Source organism: Somniosus microcephalus, unplaced genomic scaffold (genome assembly GCF_052327205.1).
Source record: "Somniosus microcephalus isolate GS21.2 unplaced genomic scaffold, FLI_Smic_1.0 unresolved_chr4, whole genome shotgun sequence".
NCBI lineage: Eukaryota > Metazoa > Chordata > Chondrichthyes > Squaliformes > Somniosidae > Somniosus > Somniosus microcephalus.
Genome location: NW_028225182.1, coordinates 44,431,200 through 44,458,680, shown reverse-complemented (window position 1 = coordinate 44,458,680; position 27,481 = coordinate 44,431,200). Strand labels below are relative to the sequence as shown.

At 49.5% G+C, this 27,481-nt stretch overlaps 1 protein-coding gene across 1 annotated transcript; it reads right to left on the bottom strand.

Annotated features, from left to right (window-relative positions):
- Positions 1–6,495: 6,495 nt before the first annotated feature.
- On the bottom strand, positions 6,496–17,398 carry LOC147090656 (C-reactive protein-like). The gene is made up of 3 exons (XM_085977430.1): positions 17,352–17,398; positions 16,926–16,992; positions 6,496–7,219 (listed from the first exon to the last, which is right to left on the bottom strand). Exons 2-3 carry the CDS (start codon positions 16,990–16,992, stop codon positions 6,591–6,593), a joined length of 696 nt encoding a protein of 231 aa, XP_085833556.1. The 5' UTR covers positions 17,352–17,398; the 3' UTR covers positions 6,496–6,590.
- Between the last annotated feature and the right edge of the window lie 10,083 nt (positions 17,399–27,481).

The window sequence follows — 27,481 nt, the reverse complement described above, 5'->3', positions numbered from 1 at the left end:
CCTGGCTTGTGAGGAAAAGTTGAGCAGGTTGGGCCTATACTCATAGGAGTTGAGAAGAATGAGAGGTGATCTTATTGAAACATATAAGATTCTGAGGGGGCTCGACAAGGTAGATGCAGAAAATATGTTTCCCCTTGTGGGGAAATCTAGAACTCGGGGGCATAGTTTCAGAATAAAGTGTCGCCCTTTTAGAACTAAGATGAGGAGAAATTTCTTCTCTCAGAGGGTCGTAAATCTGTGGAATTCTCTGCCCCAGAGAGCCGCGGAGGCTGGGCCATTAAATACATTTAAGGTGGAGATAGACAGATTTTTGCAAGATAAGGGAGTGAAGGGTTATGGGGAGCGGGCAGGGAAGTGGCTTTGAGCCCAAGATCAGCCATGATCTTATTGAATGGCGGAGCAGGCTCGAGGGGCCGAGTGGCCTATTCCTGCTCCTATTTCTTATGTTCTTATGTTTCTAGGGACTCCGGTATCTAGCATCACTGGAAGAGGAATCCTGGGATTTGGGATAGTGGGAAGGAGGTCTCAGGGACTGTAAGCACTGGGAGGAGTTTGGGGACCAAAAGAGTCCTGGGAATACAGTCTATAGACGAGTGAGATGGGGTGGCAGGATCTGGGAGGGCAGAGGGATCTTGGGGTCCAGTCGGACTGGGAAGCAGGTGTTGGGGCATTGAGGGACCAGAGTCTGGTACAGCAGGACCGGGGGTGTTGGGGGAAGGGGCGGTTTACTGGATTCTTTCGGTATTGGAGGGAACAAGGTCTATCAACTTTGTAGGGAAGGGGGCCAGAGTTCACGTCTCAGGTCGACATGCTGCCTGACCTGCTGAGTATTTCCAGCATTTTATGCTGTCATTTCAGATTTACAGCATCCGCTCGCAGAGGGAAGAGGAAGATCCAGAAGAGGAGGAAGCGGAAGGAAGGATGCAACCCAGACAGCTCCATCCAGCCCGGGATATCTGGGATGGAGTCATCTGCCTGCGGTCCCAGTGACCACAACCCCAATTCCCCTTTCAACATTAGTTCCCCACACCTTACCTTCCCTCTGTTACTGATGATCACAGCGTTCTCTTGGCCACGGTGCTGAAATAAAAGCCACCACAAAGCAAACTTTCCAAATGCAATTTTATACGTCTAGCCATCCAATGTGACATCAAGAAATCAACTCATCTCCCTTATGCATTCTCTTAGTGAGTGTCTTGTGTGTGCCTATCCTACTGATGTCATGTAGTGCTACCCCAGTGGCTGCAGCATGGCTGGTAGAAGGCTGCTGACTTTCAGTGGGGGAATCTGCAAATGGCCTTGTTGGTCGACCTCAAGGAGCTGGTGGGTGGGAGAGTCAACTGGAGTGAAAGTGTTTCTTCTTCTTCATCGTCTTCACGCTCCTCTCCCTCTTTTTGGTCAACCACTGGCTGGGCAGGCTGTATATCTTCAGTGTGTGAAATGAGGAAGGCACAAGGGTGGAGTTGTAGTTGGGGGAGGACAGGAAAGCAAGAGGTCCATGCCAGAAGGAGGATAACGTATGACGATACCATCATCTTGTATCCTTTCAGCCCCGCTGCTGGCCAAGGGCTCAGCCATGCCCCTGCCAAGAATGGCCAACACCGTCTTCCCCAAGGGGGTGAGGTGAGGCTAGGAATGGGAGGTGTGCCTTGTGATTGGTACAGGTTGTTGGTCGGTGAGTGATTGGGGCGGGGGGAGGGAGTCACGCATTGAGCAGTGTGTGAGGCTAGTGGTGCACTTGGTAGGAGACGGCTTTTGAAGATGCTTTCACTGACCAGTGGTCTGAGGTCTTGTGGGTGTACCTACACCATATGGACTGCAGCGCTTCAAGAAGGCGGCTCACCACCATCTTCTCAAGGGCAATTAGGGACGGGCACTAAATGCAGGCCTAGCCAGCCAGCGACGCCCACATCCCATCAATGAATTTTAAAAAAGCTTCTTTGGGCACTGGAGCCAGGTGGTGGGGGCGACACTGCTGACAGTGACGGCCTCGGTGATGTGGTCCCACATCCTTCTTTCTGGAGGGCCTCTTGGCACCTGTGGGTCACAGTCTAAGGATAAGGGGTAGGCCTTTTAGGACAGAAATGAGGAGGAATTTCTTCACCCAGAGAGTGGTGAACCTCTGGAATTCTCTACCACAGAAGGCAGTAGAGGCCAATTTATTAAATATATTCAAGAAGGAGTTGGATATATTTCTTGAGGCTAAAGGGATCAAGGGGTATGGGGAGAAAGCAGGGACCGGGTACTGAACTTGGATGATCAGCCATGATCGCATTGAATGGCGGAGCAGGCTAGAGGGGCCGAATGGCCGACTCCTGCTCCTATCTTCTATGTTTCTATGTTTCTATGGGTGGAGGACATCTTTTGCAGTGTTGACCCCCTGCACAAAGCTGGAGTGCTGCGTGTGAGACCCTCGGTGCCCCTTCCCCGGCTTGCTGAGCCAGTTGTGTTAGTACTGAAGCACTTTTCCCATTCTTTGAGGTTAAGAGCTGAAGACTCCCATTTGGGACTTTTTTTAATGTTCATCTTTTTTTAAAGGCAGTAAGGGTTGAAAGCTGCACTTTTTTCATTCATTTTTATTAGTTCGGAGGGCATTGCCCTTTTAATGCATTGACCTTTTAATTTCCCACAATGCCTAGCGAACTCTATTGCCTCTCTCCTAGAAGATGTTGGAAGCTGGAACACCGCTTCTTGACGCCAACTTCGCCAATGATGCCTGCACTAACAGCACCAGGCAAGTTAGCGCTGGGCTAAAAATCTTTAGCCCCTCAGCACCGAATTTTTCTCTTCCACCGCTTCGTCCATTTTCAGCGGCCGCTAATCCGAGGACACCGGCAACTCTTGTGGTGGCCGCGAACTTTTAGCCCCCTGAATATAAAAGTCGCACAGCAGTGGTGAATCCGACAGTGCGGCGCTCCCTCAGCACTACCCTTCCGACAGTGCGGCGCTTCCTCGGTACTGCCCCTCCGACAGTGCAGCGCTCCCTCAGTACTGCCCCTCTGACAGTGCAGCGCTCCCTCAGTACTGCCCCTCCAACAGTGCGGTGCTCCCTCAGTACTGCCCCTCTGACAGTGCAGCGCTCCCTCAGTACTGCCCCTCCAACAGTGCAGCGCTCCCTCAGTACTGCCCCTCTGACAGTGCAGCGCTCCCTCAGTACTGCCCCTCCAACAGTGCAGCGCTCCCTGAGTACTGCCCCTCTGACAGTGCAGCGCTCCCTCAGTACTGCCCCTCCAACAGTGCGGTGCTCCCTCATTACTGCCCCTCTGACAGTGCAGCGCTCCCTCAGCACTGCCCCTCTGACAGTGCAGCGCTCCCTCAGTACTGCCCCTCCGACAGTGCAGCGCTCCCTCAGTACTGCCCCTCTGACAGTGCAGCGCTCCCTCAGTACTGCCCCTCTGACAGTGCAGCGCTGCCTCAGCACTGCCCCTCTGACAGTGCAGCGCTCCCTCAGTACTGCCCCTCCAACAGTGCAGCGCTCCCTCAGTACTGCACGTCTGGCAGTGCAGCGCTCCCTCAGTACTGCCCCACCGACAGTGCAGCACTCCCTCAGTACTGCCCCTCTGACAGTGCAGCGCTCCCTCAGTACTGCCCCTCCAACAGTGCGGTGCTCCCTCATTACTGCCCCTCCGACAGTGCAGCGCTCCCTCAGCACTGCCACTCTGACAGTGCGGCGCTCCCTCAGTACTGCCCCTCCGACAGTGCAGCGCTCCCTCAGCACTGCCCCTCCGACAGTGCAGCGCTCCCTCAGCACTGCCCCTCCGACAGTGCAGCGCTCCCTCAGCACTGCCCCTCCAACAGTGCAGCGCTCCCTCAGCACTGCCCCTCCGACAGTGCGGCGCTCCCTCAGCACTGCTCCTCCGACAGTGCGGCGCTCCCTCAGCACTGCCCCTCCGACATGGAACGCTCCCTCAGCACTGCCCCTCCAACAGTGCAGCGCTCCCTCAGCACTGCCCCTCCGACAGTGCGGCGCTCCCTCAGCACTGCTCCTCCGACAGTGCGGCGCTCCCTCAGCACTGCCCCTCCGACATGGAATGCTCCCTCAGCACTGCCCCTCCGACAGTGCAGCGCTCCCTCAGCACTGCCCTTCTGACAGTGCAGCGCTCCCTCAGCACTGCCCCTCCGGCAGTGCAGCGCTGCCTCAGCACTGCCCCTCCGACAGTGCAGCGTTCCCTCAGCACTGCCCCTCCGGCAGTGCAGCGCTGCCTCAGCACTGCCCCTCCGACAGTGCAGCGCTCCCTCAGCACTGCCCCTCCGACAGTGCAGCGCTCGCTCAGTACTGCCCCTCCGACAGTGCAGCGCTCCCTCAGCACTGCCCCTCCGACAGTGCAGCGCTCCCTCAGCACTGCCCCTCCGACAGTGCAGCGCTCCCTCAGTACTGCCCCTCCGACAGTGCAGCGCTCCCTCAGCACTGCCCCTCCGACAGTGCAGCGCTCCCTCAGCACTGCCCCTCCGACAGTGCAGCGCTCCCTCAGCACTGCCCTTCTGACAGTGCAGCGCTCCCTCAGCACTGCCCGTCTGACAGTGCAGTGCTCCCTCAGCACTGCCCCTCCGACAGTGCAGCGCTCCCTCAGCACTGCCCCTCTGACAGTGCAGTGCTCCCTCAGCACTGCCCCTCCGACAGTGCAGCGCTCCCTCAGTACTGCCCCTCCGACTGTGCAGCGCTCCCTCAGCACTGCCCCTCCAACAGTGCAGCGCTCCCTCAGCACTGCCCCTCCGACAGTGCAGCGCTCCCTCAGCACTGCCCTTCTGACAGTGCAGCGCTCCCTCAGCACTGCCCCTCCGGCAGTGCAGCGCTGCCTCAGCACTGCCCCTCCGACAGTGCAGCGCTCCCTCAGCACCGCCCCTCCGACAGTGCAGCGCTCCCTCAGCACTGCCCCTCCGACAGTGCAGCGCTCCCTCAGCACTGCCCTTCCGACAGTGCGGCGCTCCCTCAGTACTGCCCCTCCGACAGTGCAGTGCTCCCTCAGCACTGCAGTGGAGTGTCAGGCTAGGGATGGGACAAAATAGATAGAAACAGACTTTTTCCAGTGATTGAAAGGTTTAGAATGAGCGGAATACATTTACTGTTGCATCTAAGAGATTTAGGACAAATGGCAGGGATTGTGGCTTGTGATGTAGGACACAGAAGGCTGAGAAGTTAGGCTTGTGGACTGAACGCCACAGCCAAGGTTATTAAATAGCGTCGTGGGGGAAATGAGATGGCCCCATTGCCACTCCAGTGATTGAAAACAGGTTGGGCAGGTCGACCAAGTGCCAGGCTTGAGACCAGACTAGAGAGAGCGGGTGGGGAGTAGGTAGATCGCCGCCCATGGCCCAGGATCAGGTGGCTGCATATGGGTCAGGTGGATGGGGGAAGTCCCAGGTGCTCAGAAAATAAGGTGGAAAAACAGAAATGTAGGCAGACCCGGCTGACTAGTGCGACTGTGTAACCTAGTGGCCGGAGAACGTACAGCCCCAGCCTCTTGCAACAGCACCAATTATCACGTGATAGCTAATATTGACATATACAATTTTGCCGTTATAAAATGTTGCCATGTCATAGACTCAATAATGACACAGGAGGAGGCCATTCAGCCCATCGAATCCATGCTGGCTCTCTGTAGAGCAATCCAGTCAGTCCCATTACCCCCGCTCTATGCCTGTGGCTCTGCAAGTTATTTCCCTCAAGTTTCTATCCAGTCTCCCCTTGAAAACATTGAGTGTCTCCACTTCTACGACTTCCGTCGGCAGCGAGTTCCAGGTCCTCACCACTCGCTGCGTAAAAAAGTTTTCCTCACATCCCCCTCTGTATCTTTTGTCCAAATCCTTAAATCTGTGTCCACCAGTCCTTGTACCATCAATTAGTGGGAACAATCTTTCCCCGTCTAGCCTATCCAAATCCGTCATAATCTTGTACACCTCGATCAAATCACCCCTCAACCTCCTTTGCTCCAATGAAAACAAATCCAGCTTCTCTAACCTGTCCTTGTAGCTAAGATCCCCCATCCCCGGAACCATTCTGGTAAATCTCCTCTGCACCCTCTCAAGGGCCTTCACATCCTTCCTAAAGTGTGGTGACCAGAACTGGACGCAATACTCCAGTTGTGGTCTAACCAGCATTTTATAAAGGTTCAGCATAACTTCTCTACTTTTGTACTCAATACCTCTATTTATGAAGCCCAAGATCCTAAATGCTTTGTTAACCACTCTCTCAGTATGTCCTGCCACCGTCAGGGACCTATGTACATTAACTCCCAGGCCCCATGTGTGTGTATATAATATTTATACCATTATAAATGTTGATGCAATTTGGAAAGCAGGGAAGTAGATTTGGTTGGAGCCTCGAAGTTTGTCAACAGTACAGGCTGAGGAGCTGGGAGATGCAAAATTGAGGGGCTATAGCACCACCACTGGCAGGAGGGTGTCATTACAGCATGACAAGTTTACATAGACAATTCCCATTATAAATGTGAGCAAAGGAAGTAATGATGTAAAAAGTTGACACAAAGCAGCATAGACATGAGATTTTAATTTATTACACTTCTAGATAGATGGACAGTATGTGTTTCAGGATGAACATGTCCTACAGGCTGTTTATGTGAACTCTGTGGTCACAGCAAAGATTGGTGGTAATCACTTGCTGATTCAAATTGCACTGTTCCCCCAATCATGTACTCCCCGCTATCCCAGTTGAGGATATTGCCACCCAACCAGTCACATCCCTGACTAATGGCTCTGATTTCACTAGCAGATAGAACATAGTCCCACAGGTGGACATCCGTTTGTGCTCCAACAAAGGATTGCTTCGCAACAAAGCTACCCTCCAGGCTGTCTTGGTCCTGACCTATCATCACTACAGCTGGTTGAGGGATGGTATGATCTTTTCCTACAAACTTCTTCAATGTCGGTCTGCCGTTTACCCAGAATCTGGTCTGTCCTGTTGCTGAATCCCAGGTCACGCAGAGATGGCGCATGAGAGCGTCCAGCGTAGGAAGCTTGAAGTAAGCGACCTTGCTCTGGAGGTAGAAGGAAAATCTCCCGTCATATTCCTGCCACAAATGCATTTCATTCGAGGTGGCCGGCGTGGCGTAGGAGAAGAGGATGACTTCGCGCTTCATGTCTTCAGAAGCCAAGCGCATGCAGAGTGTCAGGGCATCTAGGGACCGGTACTGCAAGGGGACCAGCTTCAGGTAATTCACGTTGGATCTTTGCGCGAAAATCGCTGTTTTATTCCAAAGCCCTGCGGGGGAAATAAAAGAACAAATCGCAACTGCCATACCTAAGCTGGAATTGGAAACCATCACAGGGATTTCATTTTCAGCCAGTATACTGGCTCTGTGCCATAGAATGGACCCCCTCTCTGGTGCTGCCTCTTATCAACGGCACAGTCCCGCTGGTGCTGCCGGCACTGCAGGCCTCACATCGGCTGCACCCGATGAATCGGGGACCCCCTGAGAGCGCTGGGACTGTTTCTGAAACTCAATCCAGTTAAGTCGGGTAATATGCCTTCTCTGCTCTAAGGAAAACAACCCCAGCGTGCCCAGTCTCTCTTCATAGCTGAAGCACTCCAGCCCAGGTAACACCCTGGTGAATCTCCTCTGCACCCTCTGATGCGCTATCAATTACTCATAAAAGACGGAGAGTTAGGAGAGTAACTAAAGGCTTTTATTAGCAAAGAACAGAGCATGCCTCTCGTGGTTGACTGGGTTCCAAGAAGGCAGGGGGCTGCAGGTCAATCACCTTTATACCTGGGCCTGTGGGTGGAGCCAGCCGAGACATGTTGAGGCATGCATAGGTACAACAGTGTGCAGCAACAACAACAACAGTGAATAACAATAACAGTGGTTTACCACACCCTCTCCAATGCAATCACATCCCTCCTATAGTGTGGTGACCAGAACTGCACACAGTATTCCAGCTGTGGCCTAAATAACGTTTTGTACAGCTCCATCATAACCTCCCTGCCCTTATATTCTATGCCTCGGCTAATGAAGGCAAGTATTCCATATGCCTTTTTAACCACCTTATCTACCTGTCTTTTTCTGAGTGGCAGGCAGTGACTAGTGGGGTACCGCAGGGATCGGTCCTTGGACCACAGCTATTCACAATATATATTAATGATCTAGACAAGGGAACTAGATGTAATATCTCCAAGTTTGCAGATGACACAAAGCTGGGTGGGCGTGTGTGCTGTGAGGAGGATGCTGAGAAACTCCAGGATGATTTGGACAGGTTGGGTTATTGGGCAGAAGCATGGCAGATGCAATATAACGTGGATAAATGTGAGGTTATCCACTTTGGTGGCAAAAACAGGAAGGCAGTTTATTATCTGAATGGCAATAGATTGGGAGAAGGGAAAGTGCAACGAGACCTGGGTGCCCTTGTGCACCAGTCGCTGAAGGTAAGCATGCAGGTGCAGCAGGTGGTTAAGAAGGCAAATGGTATGTTGGCCTTCATAGCGAGAGGGTTTGAGTACAGGAACAAGGATGTCTTGCTGCAGTTGTACAGGGCCTTGGTGAGACCACATCTTGAGTATTGTGTGCAGTTTTGGTCAGCTTATCTGAGGAAGGATGTTCTTGCCATGGAAGGAGTTCAGCGAAGATTTACCAGGCTGATACCTGAGAGGGGATCTCATTGAAACTTGTAAAATTCCGACAGGACTGGGCAGACTAGATGCAGGAAGGATGTTCCCGACGGTCAGGGAGTCCAGAACCAGGGGTCACAGTCTAAGGATAAGGGGTAAGCCATTTAGGACAGAAATGAGGAGGAATTTCTTCACCCAGAGAGTGGTGAACCTGTGGAATTCTCTACCACAGAAGGCAGTAGAGGCCAATTAATTAAGTATATTCAAGAAGGAGTTGGATATATTTCTTAAGGCTAAAGGGATCAAGGGGTATGGGGAGAAAGCAGGGACGGGGTACTGAATTTGGATGATCAGCCATGATCGCATTGAATGGCGGAGCAGGCTAGAGGGGCCGAATGGCCTACTCCTGCTCCTATCTTCTATGTTTCTATGTCCTGCTGCCTTCAGGGATCTATGTACATGCACACCAAGGTCCCTCTGATCCTCTGTCCTTCCTAGGGTCCTACCATTCATTGTGTATTCCCTTGCCTTGTTCGTCCTCCCAAAATGCATCACCTCACACTTTTCAGGGTTAAATTCCATTTGCCACTGTTCTGCCCATCTAACCATCCCGTCTATATCGTCCTGTAGCCTGAGGCTTCCCTCCTCGCTATTTACCACTCCACCAATTTTTGTGTCATCTGCGAACTTACTGATCATACCTCCTACATTCATATCTAAATCATTAATGTACACTACAAACAGCAAGGGACCCAGCACCGATCCCTGCGGTATACCACTGGACACAGGCTTCCAGTCACAAAAACAACCTTCGACCATCACCCTCTGCCTCCTGCCACTAAGCCAATTTTGGATTCAATGTGCCAAATTGACCTGGATCCCATGGGCTCTTACCTTCTTGACCAGTCACCCATGTGGGACTTTGTCAAAAGCCTTACTGAAGTCCATGTAGACTATATCAACTGCACTCATCCACACACCTAGTCACCCCCTCGAAAAATTCAATCTAATTGGTCAGACATGATCTCCCCCTGACAAAGCCATGCTGACTATCCTTGATTAATCCTTGCCTGTCCAAGTGGAGACTAATTCTGTCCCTCAGAATTTTTTCCAATAATTTCCCTACCACTGATGTTAGACTCACTGGCCTGTAATTCCCTGATTTATCCCTACTACCCTTCTTGAGCAATGGTACTATGTTAGCTGTTCTCCAGTCCTCTGGCACCTCCCCTGTGGACAGAGAGGTTCTGAAAATTTGTGTCAGGGCCCCTGCAATCTCGTCCCTTGCCTCACACAGCAGCCTGGGATACATCTCGTCTGGGCCTGGGGATTTATCCACTTTTAAGCACGCTAAAACTGCTAGTACCTCCTCCCTCTCAATACTAATTTGTTTAAATATATCACAATCCCCCTGCCTGATTTCTATGCCTACATCGTCCTTCTCCATAGTGAACACAGGTGCAACATATTCATTTAAAACCTCACCTACATCTTCGAGCTCTACACACAGATTGCCACTTTGGTCCCTAATGGGCCGTACTCTTTCCCTGGTTATCCTCTTGTCCTTAATATACTTATAAAACACCTTGGGATTTCCCTTTATTTTGGCCGCCAGTGTTTCTTCACGCCCTTATTTCTTTTTTAAGTAACCCCCTGCACTTTCTATATGACGCTAGGGCTTCCACTGTTTTTGTCCTTTGTATCTGCCAAAAGCCTCCCATTTTTCCCTAATCCATTCTGGTATATCCGTTGACATCCAGCGTAGAATGGGAACAGGGAATGGGGACCAGCGTAGAAAGGGAACAGGGAGTCTGGACCAGTATAGAGTGGGAACAGGGAATGGGGACCAGCGTAGAATGGGAACAGGGAAAGGGACCAGGGTAGAATGGGAACAGGGAAAGGGACTAGAGTAGAATGGGAACAGGGAATGGGGACCAGCGAAGAATGGGAAGAGGGACTGGGGACCAGAGTAGAATGGGAACAGGGAAAGGGACTAGCGTAGAATAGAAACAGGGAATGGGGACCAGCATAGAATGGGAACAGGGAATGGGGACCAGTGTAGAATGGGAACAGGAAAAGAGACCAGTGTAGAATGGGAACAGGGAAAGGGACCAACATAGAATCGGAACAGGGAATGGGGACCAGCATAGAATGGGAACAGGAATGGGGACCAGTGTCGAATGCGAACAGGGAATAGGGATTAGAGTAGATTGGGAACAGGGAATGGGGATCAGCATAGAATGGGAACAGGGAAAGGGACCAGTGTAGAATAAGAACAGGGAAAGGGACCAGTGTAGAATAGGATCATGGAAAGGGGACCAGATTAGAATGGGAACAGGGAATGGGGATTAGAGAAGATTGGGAACAGGGAATGGGGATTAGAGTAGAATGGGAACAGGGAATGGGGATTAGAGCAGATTGGGAACAGGGAAAGGGACCAGTGTAGAATGGGAACAGGGAAAGGGGACCAGAGAAGAATGGGAACAGGAAATGGGGATTAGAATAGAATGGGAACAGGGAATGGGGATTAGAGCAGATTGGGAACAGGGAAAGGGACCAGTGTAGAATGGGAACAGGGAAAGGGGACCAGAGAAGAATGGGAACAGGGAATGGGAATTAGAGTAGAATGGGAACAGGGAATGGGGACCAGCGTAAAATGGGACCAGTGAATGGGTACCAGCGTAGATTGGGAAGAGGGAATGGGGATTAGAGTTGAATGGGAACAGGGAATGGGACCTGTGTAGAATGGTAACAGTGGTTGGGGGCCAGCGTATAATGGGAACAGTGAATGGGGACCAGCTTAGAATGGGAACAGGGAATGGGGATTAGAGTAGAATGGGAACAGGGAATGGGGATTAGAGTAGATTTGGAACAGGGAATGGGGACCAGCGTAGAATGGCAACAGGGAATGGGGGTTAGAGTAGATTGGGAACAATGAATGGGGATCAATGTAGAATGGGAACAGGGAATGGGGATTAGAGTAGATTGGGAACAGGGAATGGGGACCAGCGTAGATTTGGAACAGGGAATGGGGACCAGTGTCGAATGCAAACAGGGAATAGGGATTAGAGTAGATTGGGAACAGGGAATGGGGATCAGCATAGAATGGGAACAGGGAAAGGGACCAGTGTAGATTAAGAACAGGGAAAGGGACCAGTGTAGAATAGGATCATGAAAGGGGACCAGATTAGAATGGGAACAGGGAATGGGGATTAGAGAAGATTGGGAACAGGGAATGGGGATTAGAGTAGAATGGGAACAGGGAATGGGGATTAGAGCAGATTAGGAACAGGGAAAGGGACCAGTGTAGAATGGGAATAGGGAAAGGGGACCAGAGAAGAATGGGAACAGGGAATGGGGATTAGAATAGGATGGGAACAGGGAATGGGGATTAGAGCAGATTGGGAACAGGGAAAGGGACCTGTGTAGAATGGGAACAGGGAAAGGGGACCAGAGAAGAATGGGAACAGTGAATGGGTACCAGCGTAGATTGGGAAGAGGGAATGGGGATTAGAGTTGAATGGGAACAGGGAATGGGGATTAGAGTAGAATGGGAACAGGGAATGGGGACCAGCGTAAAATGGAACCAGTGAATGGGTACCAGCGTAGATTGGGAACAGGGAATGGGGATTAGAGTAGAATGGGAACAATGAATGGGGATCAGTGTAGAATGGGAACAGGGAATGGGGATTAGAGTAGATTGGGAACAGTGAATGGGTACCAGCGTAGATTTGGAACAGGGAATGGGGACCAACGTAGAATGGCAACAGGGAATGGGGATTTGAGTAGATTGGGAACAGGAAATGGGGACGTTGTAGAAAGGGAACAGGGATTGGGGATTAGAGTAGATTGGATACAGCGAATGAGGATCAGCGTAGAATAGGAACAGGGAATGCGGATTAGAGTAGTTTGGGAATAGGGAATGGGGACCTGTGTATAATGGGAACAGGGAATGGGGATTAGAGTAGATTGGGAACAGGGAATGAGGACCAGTGTAGAATGGGAACAGGGAATGGGGATTAGAGTAGATTGGGAACAGGGAATGAGGACCAGTGTAGAATAGGAACACGGAATGCGGACCTGTGTAGAATGGGAACAGGGAATGGGGACCAGTGTAGAATGGGAACAGGGAATGGAGACCAGGGTAGAATGGGAACAGGGATTGGGGACCAGCATAGAATGCAAACAGGGAATGGGGATTAGAGTAGATTGGGAACAGGGAATGGGAACCAGCATAGAATGGGAACAGGGAATGGGGACCAGCATAGAATGGGAACAGGGAATGCAGTTTAGAATAGATTGGAAACAGGGAATGGGGATTAGAGAAGATTGGGAACAGGGAATCGGGACCAGCGTAGAATGGCAACAGGGATTGGGGACCAACATAGAATGGGAACAAAGAATGGGGACCAGTGTAGAATGGGAACAGGGAATGGGGACCAGCGTATAATGGGGACCAGCATAGAATGGGAACAGGGAATGGGGATTAGAGAAGATTTGGAACAGGGAATGGGGACCAGCGTAGAATGGCAACAGGGAATGGGGATTAGAGTAGATTGGGAACAATGAATGGGGATCAGTGTAGAATGGGAACAGGGAATGGGGATTAGAGTAGATTGGGAACAGGGAATGGGGACCAGTGTCGAATGCAAACAGGGAATAGGGATTAGAGTAGATTGGGAACAGGGAATGGGGATCAGCATAGAATGGGAACAGGGAAAGGGACCAGTGTAGAATAAGAACAGGGAAAGGGACCAGTGTAGAATAGGATCATGAAAGGGGACCAGATTAGACTGGGAACAGGGAATGGGGATTAGAGAAGATTGGGAACAGGGAATGGGGATTAGAGTAGAATGGAAACAGGGAATGGGGATTAGAGCAGATTGGGAACAGGGAAAGGGACCAGTGTAGAATGGGAATAGGGAAAGGGGACCAGAGAAGAATGGGAACAGGGAATGGGGATTAGAATAGAATGCAAACAGGGAATGGGGATTAGAGCAGATTGGGAACAGGGAAAGGGACCTGTGTAGAATGGGAACAGGGAAAGGGGACCAGAGAAGAATGGGAACAGGGAATGGGGATTAGAGTAGAATTGGAACAGGGAATGGGGACCAGCGTAAAATGGGACCAGTGAATGGGTACCAGCGTAGATTGGGAAGAGGGAATGGGGATTAGAGTTGAATGGGAACAGGGAATGGGGATTAGAGTAGAATGGGAACAGGGAATGGGGACCAGTGTAAAATGGAACCAGTGAATGGGTACCAGCGTAGATTGGGAACAGGGAATGGGGATTAGAGTAGAATGGGAACAGGAAATGGGGATTAGAGTAGATTTGGAACAGGGAATGGGGACCAGCATAGAATGGCAACAGGGAATGGGGATTAGAGTAGATTGGGAACAATGAATGGGGATCAGTGTAGAATGGGAACAGGGAATGGGGATTAGAGTAGATTGGGAACAGTGAATGGGTACCAGCGTAGATTTGGAACAGGGAATGGGGACCAGCGTAGAATGGCAACAGGGAATGGGGATTTGAGTAGATTGGGAACAGGAAATGGGGGCGTTGTAGAAAGGGAACAGAGATTGGGGATTAGAGTAGATTGGATACAGCGAATGAGGATCAGCGTAGAATAGGAACAGGGAATGGGGATTAGAGTAGTTTGGGAATAGGGAATGGGGACCTGTGTATAATGGGAACAGGGAATGGGGATTAGAGTAGATTGGGAACAGGGAATGAGGACCAGTGTAGAATAGGAACACGGAATGGGGATTATAGTAGATTGGGAATAGGGAATGGGGACCTGTGTAGAATGGGAACAGGGAATGGGGATTAGAGTAGATTGGGAACAGGGAATGAGGACCAGTGTAGAATAGGAACACGGAATGTGAACCTGTGTAGAATGGGAACAGGGAATGGGGACCAGTGTAGAATGGGAACGGGGATTGGGGACCAGCATAGAATGCGAACAGGGAATGGGGATTAGAGTAGATTGGGAACAGGGAATGGGAACCAGCATAGAATGGGAACAGGGAATGGGGACCAGCATAGAATGGGAAAAGGGAATGCAGTTTAGAATAGATTGGAAACAGGGAATGGGGATTAGAGAAGATTGGGAACAGGGAATGGGGACCAGCGTAGAATGGCAACAGGGATTGGGGACCAACATAGAGTGGGAACAAGGAATGGGGACCAGTGTAGACTGGGAACAGGGATTGGGGACCATCGTGTAATGGGAACAGGGAATGGGGACCAACGTTGAATGGGAACAGGGAATGGGGATTAAAGTAGATTGGGAACAGGGAATGAGGACCAGTGTAGAATAGGAGCAGGGAATGGTGATTAGAGTAGATTGGGAACAGGGAAAGGGACCAGCATAGAAATGAACAGGGAATGGGGACCAGCGTAGAATTGGAACGGGGAATGGTGATTAGAGTAGATTGGGAACAGGGAAAGGGACCAGCGTAGAATAGGAACAGTGAAAGGGACCAGCGTAGCATGGGAACAGGGAAAGGGCATTAGAGTAAATTGGGAAGAGGGAATGAGGACCAGCATATATTAGGAACAGGGAATGGGGATTAGAGTAGATTGGGAACAGGGAAAGGGACCAGCATAGAATGGGAACAGGGAAAGGGACCAGCGTAGAATGGGAACAGGGAAAGGGACCAGCGCACAGTGGGAACAGGGAATGGGGACCTGCGTAGAATAAGAACAGGGAATGGGGATTAGAGTAGATTGGGAACAGGGAATGGGGACGAGTGTAGAATGGGAACAGGGAATGGGGATTAGAGTAGATTGGGAACAGGGAAAGGGACCAACGTAGAATGGGAACAGGGAATGGGGACCAGCATTGAATAGTAACAGGGAAAGGGACCAGTGTAGAATAGGAACAGGGAATGGGGACCAGCGTAGAATAGGAACAAGGAATGGCGATTAGAGTAGCTTGGGAACAGGGAATGTGGACCAGCGTAGAATGGGAACAAGGACTGGGGACCAGCGTAGAATGGGAACAGGGAAAGGGACCAGCGTATAATGGGAACAGGTAATGGGGACCAGCGTAGAATGGGAACAGGGAATGGGGATTAGAGTAGATTGGGAACAGGGAATGGGGACCAGTGTAGAATGGGAACAGGGAATGGGGACCAGCGTAGAATGGGAACAGTGAATGGGGACCAGCGTAGATTGGGAATGGGGATTAGAGTAGAATGGGAACAGGGAATGGGGATTAGAGTAGATTGGGAACAGGGAATGGGGATTTGTGTAGATTGGGAACAGGGAATGGGGACCAGTGTAGATTGGGAACAGGGAATGGGGATTAGAGTAGATTAGGAACAGGAAATGGGGACCAGTGTAGATTGGGAACAGGGGATGGGGATTAGAGTAAATTAGGAACAGGAAATGGGGACCAGTGTAGATTGGGAACAGGGAATGGGGATTAGAGTAGATTGGGAACAGGGAATGGGGACCAGCGTAGAATAGGAACACGGAATGGGGATTAGAGTAGATTGGGGACAGGGAATGGGGACCAGTGTAGAATAGGAACAGGGACTGTGGACCAGTGTAGAATGGGAACAGGGAATGGGGACCAGCGTAAAAAAGGAACAGGGAATGGGGACCAGCGTAGAATGGGAACAGGGAATGGGGACCAGCGTAGAATGGGGACCAGCATAGAATGGGAACAGGGAATGGGGATTAGAGTAGATTGGGAACAGGGAATGGGGACCAGCGTAGAATGGGCACAGGGAATGGGGATTAGAGTAGATTGGGAACAGGGAATGGGGATCAGTGTAGAATGGGAACAGGGAATGGGGACCAGCGTAGAATGGGAACAGGGAATGGGGATTAGAGTAGGTTGGCAACAGGGAATGGGGACCAGTGTAGAATGGGAACAGGGAATGGGGACCTGCGTACATTCGGAACAGGGAATGGGGACCAGCATAGAATGGGAACAGGGAATGAGGATTAGAGTAGATTGGGAACAGGGAAAGGGGACTCAGAGTAAAATGGGAACAGGGAAAGGGGACTCAGAGTAAAATGGGAACAGGGAAAAGTGGACCAGATTAGAACAGGAACAGGGAATGGGGATCAGAGTACAATGGATATTGGTGCGCGCTCCCCACCCAATTTTCTTGTAGTCGCAGTTGAAGTTACTCCAGTCTCTGGTGCAGCAGCAGGGAGCAAAGTGCACCTCCGGCAATGCAGCTCTCCCTCAGCGCTGCGCAGGAGGGCCAGCCTGACTTGCGTGCTCTAGTCCTGGAGCGTGGCATCAAAGCCGCCCCCTGCTAACCCAGACACAGGCTGAGCCGTCCTGTGCATGGCGCGTTCTTTCTGGTGTCTAATGGGGTTGTCCAGACTATTACTTACCAGTGGTCGCCACAGGGGAAACCAGTGTCAGCACCATTGGGATGATAATGGCCTTCATGTCCGTCATCTGTGCACGAAAGAGAACAAAATACATTTAGATACCTGCATTAAATCAAAACTGTTGGAGCTGTCTAGCACCAGCTCACAAGGGTGCTCGGGCCGCAAGGCATCGGCAACAGACCGCACGCCCTTGCGACGTGTTTCAGTGGGCACAGTTGCAATCTCCATGAAACTCGGCCTCCTTTCAGGAGACAGGGAGCAGACCGAGTCCCGGCACCGGAGCTGTTGCAATCATTTTGTTCGGGCTCCGTCCCAGCGCTCAAATTCACAGTTGGCTGAAAGTGTGAAGACCTCAACGAACCTACTGGAAAAATATGAGGGGCCAGTCGAATTAGACCGCACTGTACTCATGAAGTTGCAGCTTACCTCGTTAGCTCGCACGCTGTGCGTTTTCCAAAGGGATAGAGCCGGTTTTTAATAACATGGTCAGCTGATTTTCCGAAAACAGCCTTGGCTTTGAAATTAATAGATATTCCTGACTGGCCTTGCACAATATTTGAACAATGACTTTGCTCCTTGCTTGCCGATAAGGCTCTTTCCCAACAGGTTTATTTAAGCTAGTACAGAACGCAACATTTACACTTTTTAAAAATTTGTTCCTTGGTTATTGCCCATCCTTAGCTGCCCTTGAGAAGGTGGTGGTGAGCCGCCTTCTTGAGCCGCTGCAGTCCGTGTGGTGAAGGTACTCCCACAGTGCTGTTAGGGAGGGAGTTCCAGGATTTTGACCCAGCGACGATGAAGGAACGGCCGATATATTTCCAAGTCGGGCTGGTGTGTGACTTGGAGGGCAACTTGGAGCTGGTGGTGTTCCCATGTGCCTGCTGCCCTTGTCCTTCAAGGTGGAAGAGGTCGCGGGTTTGGGAGGTGCTGTTGAAGAAGCCTTGGTGAGTTGCTGCAGTGCATCTTGTAGACGGCACACACTGCAGCCACAGTGCGCTGGTGGTGGAGGGAGTGAATGTTGAAGGTGGTGGATGGAGTGCCAATCAAGCGGGCTGCTTTGTCCTGGATGGTGCTGAGCTTCTTGAGTGTCGTTGGAGCTTCACTCATCCAGGCAAGTGGAGAGTAGTCCATCACACTCCTGACTTGTGCCTTGTAGATGGTGGAAAGGCTTTGGGGAGTCAGGAGGTGAGACACTCGCTGCAGAATTCCCAGCCTCTGGCCTGCTCTTGTAGCCACAGTATTTATGTGGCGAGTGCAGTTAAGTTTCTGGTCAATGTTGATGGTGGGGGATTCGGCGATGGTAATGCCGTTGAATGTCAAGGGGCGGTGGTTAGACTCTCTTGTTGGAGATAGTCATTGCCTGGCACTTGTGTGGCACACTGACAATGTCAGTGGGGTTGGGCGATTGGGCAGAGGTATGGCAGATGCAGTATAATGTGGATAAATGCGAGGTTATCCACTTTGGTGGCAAAAACAGGAAGGCGGATTATTATCTGAACGGCAATAGATTGGGAGAAGGGGAAGTGCAACGAGACCTGGGTGTCCTTGTGCACCAGTCACTGAAGGTAAGCATGCAGGTGCAGCAGGCGGTTAAGAAGGCAAATGGTATCTTGGCCTTCATAGTGAGAGGGTTTGAGTGCATAGAAACATAGAAGATAGGAGCAGGAGTAGGCCATTCGGCCCTTCGAGCCTGCTCCGCCATTCAATGAGATTATGGCTGATCATCCAAATTCAGTACCCTGTCCCTGCCTTCTCCCCATAACCCTTGATCCCTTTAGCCTTAAGAAATATATCCAACTCTTTCTTCAATATACTTAATGAACTGGCCTCCACCGCCCTCTTTGGCAGAGAATTCCACAGGTTCACCACTCTCTGGGTGAAGAAATTCCTCCTCATTTCAGTCCTAAATGGCTTACCCCTTATCCTTAGACTATGACCCCTGGTTCTGGACTCCCTGGCCATCAGAAACATCCTTCCTGCATCTAGTCTGTCCAGGCCTGACAGAACTTTATAGGTTTCGATGAGATCCCCTCTCAATCTTCTAAACTCCAGTGAGTATAAGCCCAATCGACACAATCTCTCCTCATACGTCATTCCTGCCATCCCAGGTATCAGCCTGGTGAATCTTCGCTGCACTCCTTCCATGGCAAGAACATCCTTCCTCAGGTAAGGCGACCAAAACTGCACACAATACTCAAGGTGCGGTCTCACCAAGGCCCTGTACAACTGCAGCAAGACATCCTTGTTCTTGTACTCGAACCCTCTTGCTATGAAGGCCAACATACCATTTGCCTTCTTAACCGCCTGCTGCACCTGCATGCTTACCTTCAGCGACTGGTGCACAAGAACACCCAGGTCTCTTTGCACTTACCCTTCTCCCAATCTATTGCCATTCAAATAATAATCTGCCTTCCTGTTTTTGCCACCAAAGTGGATAACCTCACATTTATCCACATTATACTGCATTTGCCATGTTTCTGCCCAATCACCCAACCTGTCCAAATCGTACTGGAGTTTCACGACATCCTCCTCACAGCATACCCTCCCACCCAGCTTTGTGTCGTCTGCAAATTTGGAGATATTACATCCAATTCCCTCGTCCAGATCATTAATATATATTGTGAACAGCTGGGGTCCTAGGACCGATCCTTGCAGTACCCCACTAGTCACTGCCTGCCACTCGGAAAACGACCCGTTTATTCCAACTCTTTGCTTTCTGTCCGCCAACCAGTTCTCTATCCAAGTCAATACCTTGCCCCCAATCCCATGTGCCTTAGTTTTGCACGCTAATCTCTTATGCAAGGATGTCTTGCTGCAGTTGTACAGGGCCTTGGTGAGACCACACCTTGAGTATTGTGTGCAGCTTTGGTCGCCTTATCTGAGGAAGGATGTTCTTGCCATGGAGGGAGTGCAGCGAAGATTCACCAGACTGATACCTGGCATGGCAGGAATGACATATGAGGAGAGATTGGATCAATTGAGCTTATACTCGCTGGAGTTTAGAAGAATGAGAGGGGATCTCATTGAAACTTATAAAATTCTAACAGGACTAGACAGACTAGATGCAGGAAGGATGTTCCCGATGGCGGGGGAGTCCAGAACCAGGGGTCACAGTCTAAGGATAAGGGGTAAGCCATTCAGGACAGAGATGAGGAGGAATTTCTTCACCCAGAGAGTGGTCAACCTGTGGAATTCTCTACCACAGAAGGCAGTTGAGGCCAATTCATTAAATATATTCAAGAAGGAGTTGGATATATTTCTTAAGGCTAAAGGGATCAAGGGATATGGGGAGAAAGCAGGGGCATGGTACTGAATTTGGATGATCAGCCATGATCTCATTAAATGGTGGAACAGGCTCGAGGGGCCGAATGGCCTACTCCTGCACCTATCTTCTATGTTTCTATGTTTCTATGTCTTCACTTATCTCGGACAGCTGCCTATATTGGGCAACTGGCGCCCACCATTTTCCATTACCATTGGCGTCAGTTACAAAGGCGCTGCTTAAACCGTAATAAGCACGCCGACTATTCCAGGCAGCTCAAGCAGCTGTCCACACGACATCAAGTCCATTTCAGGCAGTCCCGTCAGCTCCCGTGGCTTCTGGAACTCCTTTTGAGTGCTGCTCGCAATCAAGTGGTGCAGCAGACTCGACCGCTGAGCGCTTCAGCCCCGGTCAGCTCTCCAACGTACCCAGAGGGCGAAACTGACCAGACGGCTATCTCTCCCTCCCCCATTTGCATCATTACCATGGTGGGAGTAACATCACTGGGGCATTTGGACAGAGCGGGAAGTGAAGAGTCGGATGAGGAAGATTCAAGACGTGCTTTTCAAAAACGCCTTGGCTACACTGGCTGCCGCATATAACGGGCAAATTGCATTGACACCAAAGCGCCCGCTATTAACGGTGGGGACTGGAAGCAGCAATGAATCTTGCTCTAAAAGATGGAACACTGGAGGTGTCTCTTTATACGGAAAGATTTTAAACAATCTCAGATTTGCTGACAGCAACATCTAAAATGGATTTGCAGAGACCAACTGACAAGGATTGCAGAGTAGAGCATTTGGATTATTGATGAAGATAACGCTTCAAGGATGGAAGCAGCGAGATGGTCTTCCATGGCCCTGCACGCAGTGGCACATGGAACAGGAAGCTAAGGAAACGCTGGAGTGACTTGTCACAGAAAGGGACACAGATATCAGAAAGTGGCTGAGCTAGTTCAGAACCGACAACAGAAAGAAGGACTTGCATTTATACAGCGCCATTCATGACCACCGGACATCCCAAAGAGCTTTACAGCCAATGAAGTACATTTTGAAGTGTAATCACTGTTGTAATGTGGGAAACGCGGCAACCAATTTGCGCACAGCAAGTTCCCACAAACAGCAATGTGACAATGACTGTTGAGTCTGTGCTTTCAAATGCAGTTATGCTGAATAACTGGACACAGACTACAGAATACTTAAACAGGTCTTTAGTAACTGAGGGTCAGGGCTGAACTGAAATACACTTTGCTCCACAGGGCTTATATACCGGTGTGGTCACCACCGGTACTACAATGTACAGGAGCCATCAGAAAGTAGTCCATCACCTTAAGGTATCCTCTTAAGGTGGTACAGGTTACATACACTACAATTCCTCCCCTTTTAGCTTAACAGTGTACACCCCAATTTAAACATAACATGGATAACATATATACAACTTTCACACAAAACTGTTCAAAGATTCAGTCTCTGAGGAGGCCTCCTGATCCGGGCCGGATAACGCCTTTCAGGGGTCTCTGGTTCTCGTTGCTGGGGTGACTCATCCATTTGATCTCCTATGGATTGAACATCATCATGTACGTTCGAGTCTGAGGTAGATGCTACGGGCTCAATAACTTCTTCAACTGGTGTCTCTGCCGTAGACATGGGGTCGACTCTTGTTCTCGATTCCACAAGTTGGTCAGCATGACGTCGTATTACGTTCTCACCAGCGTCTACCGTGTACATCAAAGGTCCTTGTCGGGCACGAATTGTTCCGGATTGCCATTTATCATTCCTATAGTCCCTGGCCAACACTGGTTGTCCTATTTCGAAACTCCGAGTGGCCTTGTTATTTACGTGCTGGAATTGCTTGTTTTCGACTTCCCTACGCACATTGGGTTTTAACAAATCCAACCGGGACCGCAACCTCCTGTTATAGAACATTATGGCAGGGCTTTGATTTGTCACTGCATGCGTGATGTTTTGATATGCCATCAGGAAATTGTCCACCTTGTGTTGTAGTGGAATATGGTCTTCGCTCATGGCCTTTATCGCCTTTTTGAACGTTTGTACAAATCTCTCGGCCAACCCATTGGTAGGCGGATGATATGGGGCAGATGTATAGTGTTTCACTCCATTCTTTTTCATGAATTTCTGGAATTCTTCTGACACGAACTGTGGTCCGTTGTCTGAACATATTTGTTCCGGCAACCCATTCCTTGCAAATATGGTTCTTAGAACTGCGATCGTCTTTTCAGAGGTAGTGGTCGACATCTTAATCACTTCTGGCCATTTAGAATGTGCGTCTACTGCTATCAAAAACATGGAATCCATGAATGGACCTGCAAAGTCGATATGCACACGTTGCCATGGGGTTGAAGGCCATTCCCACGGATGCAGCGGTGCAATTGGAGGTGCGTTTTGAACTTTTTGGCACCCTGAGCAGCTTTTAGTCAGATCCTCTATTTGTTTGTCAATACCTGGCCACCACACATAAGCCCTAGCAAGGCTTTTCATCTTGACTCCCCCCAGATGACCTTCATGCAGTTCCTTCAGAACTCTCTCCCTTAATTTAGGAGGAATAATCACCCTTGTTCCATACATCAATGTTCCTTGACAGACGGACAGCTGTTCTCGTCTGGCTGAGAATGCAGGTAACAGTGGTTCGCCATGTGCTGGCCATCCCTTCACTGTCAAATTGTAGACCCGAGACAGTGTCGGGTCGTTTCGGGTCTCTCTCTCAATACTCGCATTGGTGACTGGTAAGCATTCGATGATGGTCGAGTGAAATATCTCGACAGGGTCAACTGCCGGTGCCTCTTCTGCTGTAGGTAGTGGCAGGCGCGACAGCCCATCAGCATTACCATGTTGCTTTGTACCTTTGAATTCGATATCATATTGATGTGCCCCTAGGAAAAGGGACCATCTCTGAAGCCTCTGCGCCGTCATAACCAGAACACCCTTCTTAGGGTTAAAAATGGAAACCAATGGCTGGTGATCTGTCAGCAGCGTAAACATTTGGCCTTGCAGGTAATGGTTAAATTTCTTAACTCCCCACACGAGGCTGAGAGCCTCCCTATCTATCTGAGCATAGTTGCGCTCTGCGGAGGTCAATGATCTGGATGCGAACGCGACTGGCCTTTCCAAGCCATTTGGCAACTTATGTGAGAGCACTGCCCCGATACCATATGGAGAAGCATCACAAGCTAAGCGAATAGGCAGCGTTGGGTTAAAGTGAGCCAACACTTCCTTAGAGGTGATCAGTGCCTTGCTTTTTTGAAAAGCCCGCTTACAGTCCTCGCTCCACTTCCATGGCACTCCCATTTGCAAAAGAGCATTCAGCGGGTGTAACACCGTGGATAAATTTGGAAGAAACTTGTGGTAATAGTTAATCAACCCAAGGAACGACCTCAACTGGGATACATTTTCCGGAGCGGGAGCTTTCACAACAGCTTCGATCTTGTCAGGTGACTTATGAAGCCCCTCCTGGTCAATGACGTGGCCGCAGTACGAGATTCGCTTCTGAAAGAACTCACATTTCTGGCGATTAACTCTGAGTCCATATTCTTTCAATCTGGTGAGCACCTGCTCCAAATTCGCGAGGTGTTCCTTATCATCATCTCCTGTAATCAGAATGTCGTCCAGGTAGCATTGAGTGCCTGGAATTCCCTGCAATACCTGCTCCATGGCCCTTTGCCAAATCGCTGGAGCCGATGCCACTCCAAAAACCAGTCTACTATACCGATATAAGCCCTTATGTGTGTTGATCGTGAGATACTGGCGTGACGCTTCATCAACTTCCATCTGTAGGTACGCCTGCGCCAGGTCTATCTTGGTGAAGTGTTTCCCGCCAGACAGCGAAGCGAAGATATCCTCAATCCGCGGAAGCGGATATTGCACCGTGTGAAGAACCGGATTAACAGTGATCTTGAAATCGCCACAGATGCGAACCTTCCCAGGTTCCCCCGGCTTGTTGCTCAACGAACGCTTCATGATGGGAACAATGGGTGTGGCCCATTCGCTCCAGTCCACCTTTGACAGTACTCCTGAACGTTCTAGCCCTTCCAGCTCTGCTTCCACAGCAGGTCGTATCGCATAAGGTACCGGTCTGGCTTTGAAAAATTTTGGGTTTGCATGTTCTTCAACCTTGATGTTTGCCGTAATTCCTTTCAGTGTTCCCAGTCCCTGTTGGAACACCTCCTTAGCATCGTCCAATATTTTGGACAGTCGTTTAGGTTTGACGTCGTCCTCTTTACAGGAATCTACAGTTAGTGCTTGTAAGGAATGCCAGTCCACATTTATTCTCCGGATCCATTCCCATCCCAGTAGTGGCGGACCTCCCTCAGGTAACACATATAAGTCCATTTCCTGACTTTCTTTACCATTGTAGACCACCTTGACCTTTATCTTTCCGATGGGGTATACTCTTTGCCCCGTGTATGTTTTCAATACAATCTCCGTATCCCTCAGGGGAATGTGTGAGTGAGGATATAGAATGCAAAAAAATAGTAACAACTCGCTTCACATAGCCAAGGACCCTGTCAATCTAAAATGGAGGATCCTGTCAGCATAAAATGGTGGTGAAATGTCGACATCGCTGAGTCACTTGCATATTGTAAGAAATGATCATGTTAACTCAAGAAACTGTGAAGGCAGCAGGAAGTAAAATAAAAGAAGCTAAACTGATCTGTGGCTGCTAATATGGCTGGCACCCACGATGTCACACCTTGCTGGTGGAAACAGTGTAGGGCGGAGTGCAGAGGTTATACAGACAATAGGCGATCAGAAAACACATTACCATGATTGCAAACGCATTACCATAATGGTTAGGTGATCGTGAAACCATTACCAGCATATTTACTTAACTATAAACCATTCAGTGAAATGTGACTTCTTTGTTTCATACTGCCAGGCCAGGAAATCAAATTAAATGTATACGTGTACAGCTCGGGATTGGTGCAGACTGTACGATGTGTTAATGTCTTCTCAAATGCAAGTATAATAATGTGGCACACTGTATGAAAGATTGCTTGCTCTGGTTTAACCTGTCAGACTCTTCTGGAGTCAGGACTGTGCTGTATCAGAGTAAGTCTCCCGGGATGACGGAATAAAAACTGTTGAACTCAACCAGTATTCGACTCAGTGTTTGTACTGAACCAGATTGAGGACCAAAAGAATCCGTTTCAACATTTGGTGTCAGAAGTGGGATCTCAACGGACAATCACCGAGAATTCGCGAAATTAAGAGCCGAACTAGTTTTGGACGTGAGAGGAGGAAATGGGCCCCCGGAGTGAGTATGTTTAAATTTACCACCTCGGTTTTCCTCTGATCCGTAAGTCTGATAAAAGTTTTGCCACTCGCTAATTCTTGCGTGGTGTCCCGACGAGATCTGGGTCAATCTGGCGAATACTGTGTAAACTTAGGAAATAAGTATCCAAGTCGGGTAACGCGCCGGCCTCGTATTTCACTTGGTCCGCTCAGGCTCCGATTGGACTAAAAAGTAGATAAGTAGTGATTTTAGAGAAAGAGAAAAAGAATACTTGAAAGAAAGTAAAAAGAGAGAGTCGGGGACTCTAGAGCTCGAGCAACTTGTACTCGGGGAGTGCAAGATAAGGGTCGTATAAGTTGAATAATTAGAGTTTAAGAATACCTGTACCAGGCGGTGACAGAGGCTAAATTTACGATTTGAATAATTAGGCTAAGAATACCTGTACCAGACGGTGACAGAGGCTAAAATTACTATTTGATGAATATAGACGACTCACTGTGTTTTTGTTTGGTCTAAGTATTGTAGTTATTGTATTGTGGTGTTTAGTTTTGTGTGCCGGTATCCGTGAAATATACGAGACACTTTTAAAAACGTAACTCGAATCCTGAAAGGGAGCCCTTAGTGTAAGAGAACCATGGGTAATTCCCTAGACACAACAAGTGACGAGGGCAGTGCCTTACAAACATTGTGTGACAAATATCCGGATAAAGCCCAACAATTGAGACTACTCTCAGGGGGTTTAAATAAAAAGTTAGGCAGCGAACAATGACCACTAGGGGGTCCCAAAAGTTTAGAAACGGTTAAACAAGCTCAAGAAATGATTTGGAAAAAGAACATGGGAAGCAAGACTAAGAAACTAATTGGACTCTGGCGACAGTACTGCCAAGAAATTAAAGACAGTTCCCTATTAGCCAGCTGGCAAGAAAATGCTGTTAAATTAGGAATAAAGTTAACCGAAGGAGGAAATCCTAAACCCATTGAAATACTTAAGAAAGAATGTGCACATGAGAAAAGGTCAAAATCTGAAAAGGCACCAGATAAAAAGGATAAAAATGAACTACGTAGTTCAATGGTTGGCCTTAGGTTGAAAGAGGGAGACGGAACAGATGAGGACTTAGACAATTGGATGTACAGAACTCCTAATGCGCCACCTCCTCAGCCACCCCAGTACATCAATATTTACCCCTCCCTTCCAACGTCGACCTCACTAGCGATGCCTAATACTACCCCTCCAGCAACCCTCTCCGCAACCAGTCCCCCATTCACTCCAGGAATACCCCCAACCACCTTACCCGATAGTGCCACAGGCGTTACTGATCCCATAAGTAGTCGGACCCGGTTACAAACGGCAGGACGGACAAACCCTGTGCCAAATTATACTCCTACCCGGAGTGATAAGAAAAAGAAAAAGAAGGAAGAAGAGAAACGGGGAAATAAGAAAAGAGTCAGACAGTTAGTTCAACATAAATCCACTCAGGAAAGCGACATTGAGTCATGTAGTGACTTTACCGATTCGGAGGATGATTTATCACCTCCTGAGGATCATGAGTCGGAATCAAAAAATCATTCCGGTAACCCACCCAGGAACCTTCCAGTGAGAAAGATGCCAAACCCAGATCAGGCTAATGCCGCAGCTAACCCCACCATAGATGTATTCTTCCCATGGAAGCCTAATGAATTAATGTCTATCCTAACTAATGCGCCGGATCGCCACAAAGCGCCTCAAAAGTTTGTGGACTTTTTACAAACCACCATTCAAGTGTACAACGCTGAATCCCGAGATTTATGGGCTTTAATCCAACAAGTACTGACCCCCTCGGAACATACTTGATTCTTAACTCACTTGCGACATGCTAATCTGGCAGCCCTAAATGTGGCCATGGGGAATGACAATGATAGAATAACAGCCATGCTTACGGCTGCTAGTCAAACACTTCAGAAGCCTATTAACATATCCAATGTCCTAGATACTAAGCCAAAGAAAGATGAGGGACCTGAGGAATTTTTGGAGAGATTCTGTGAGGTTTATCAGGGACAGTCGGGG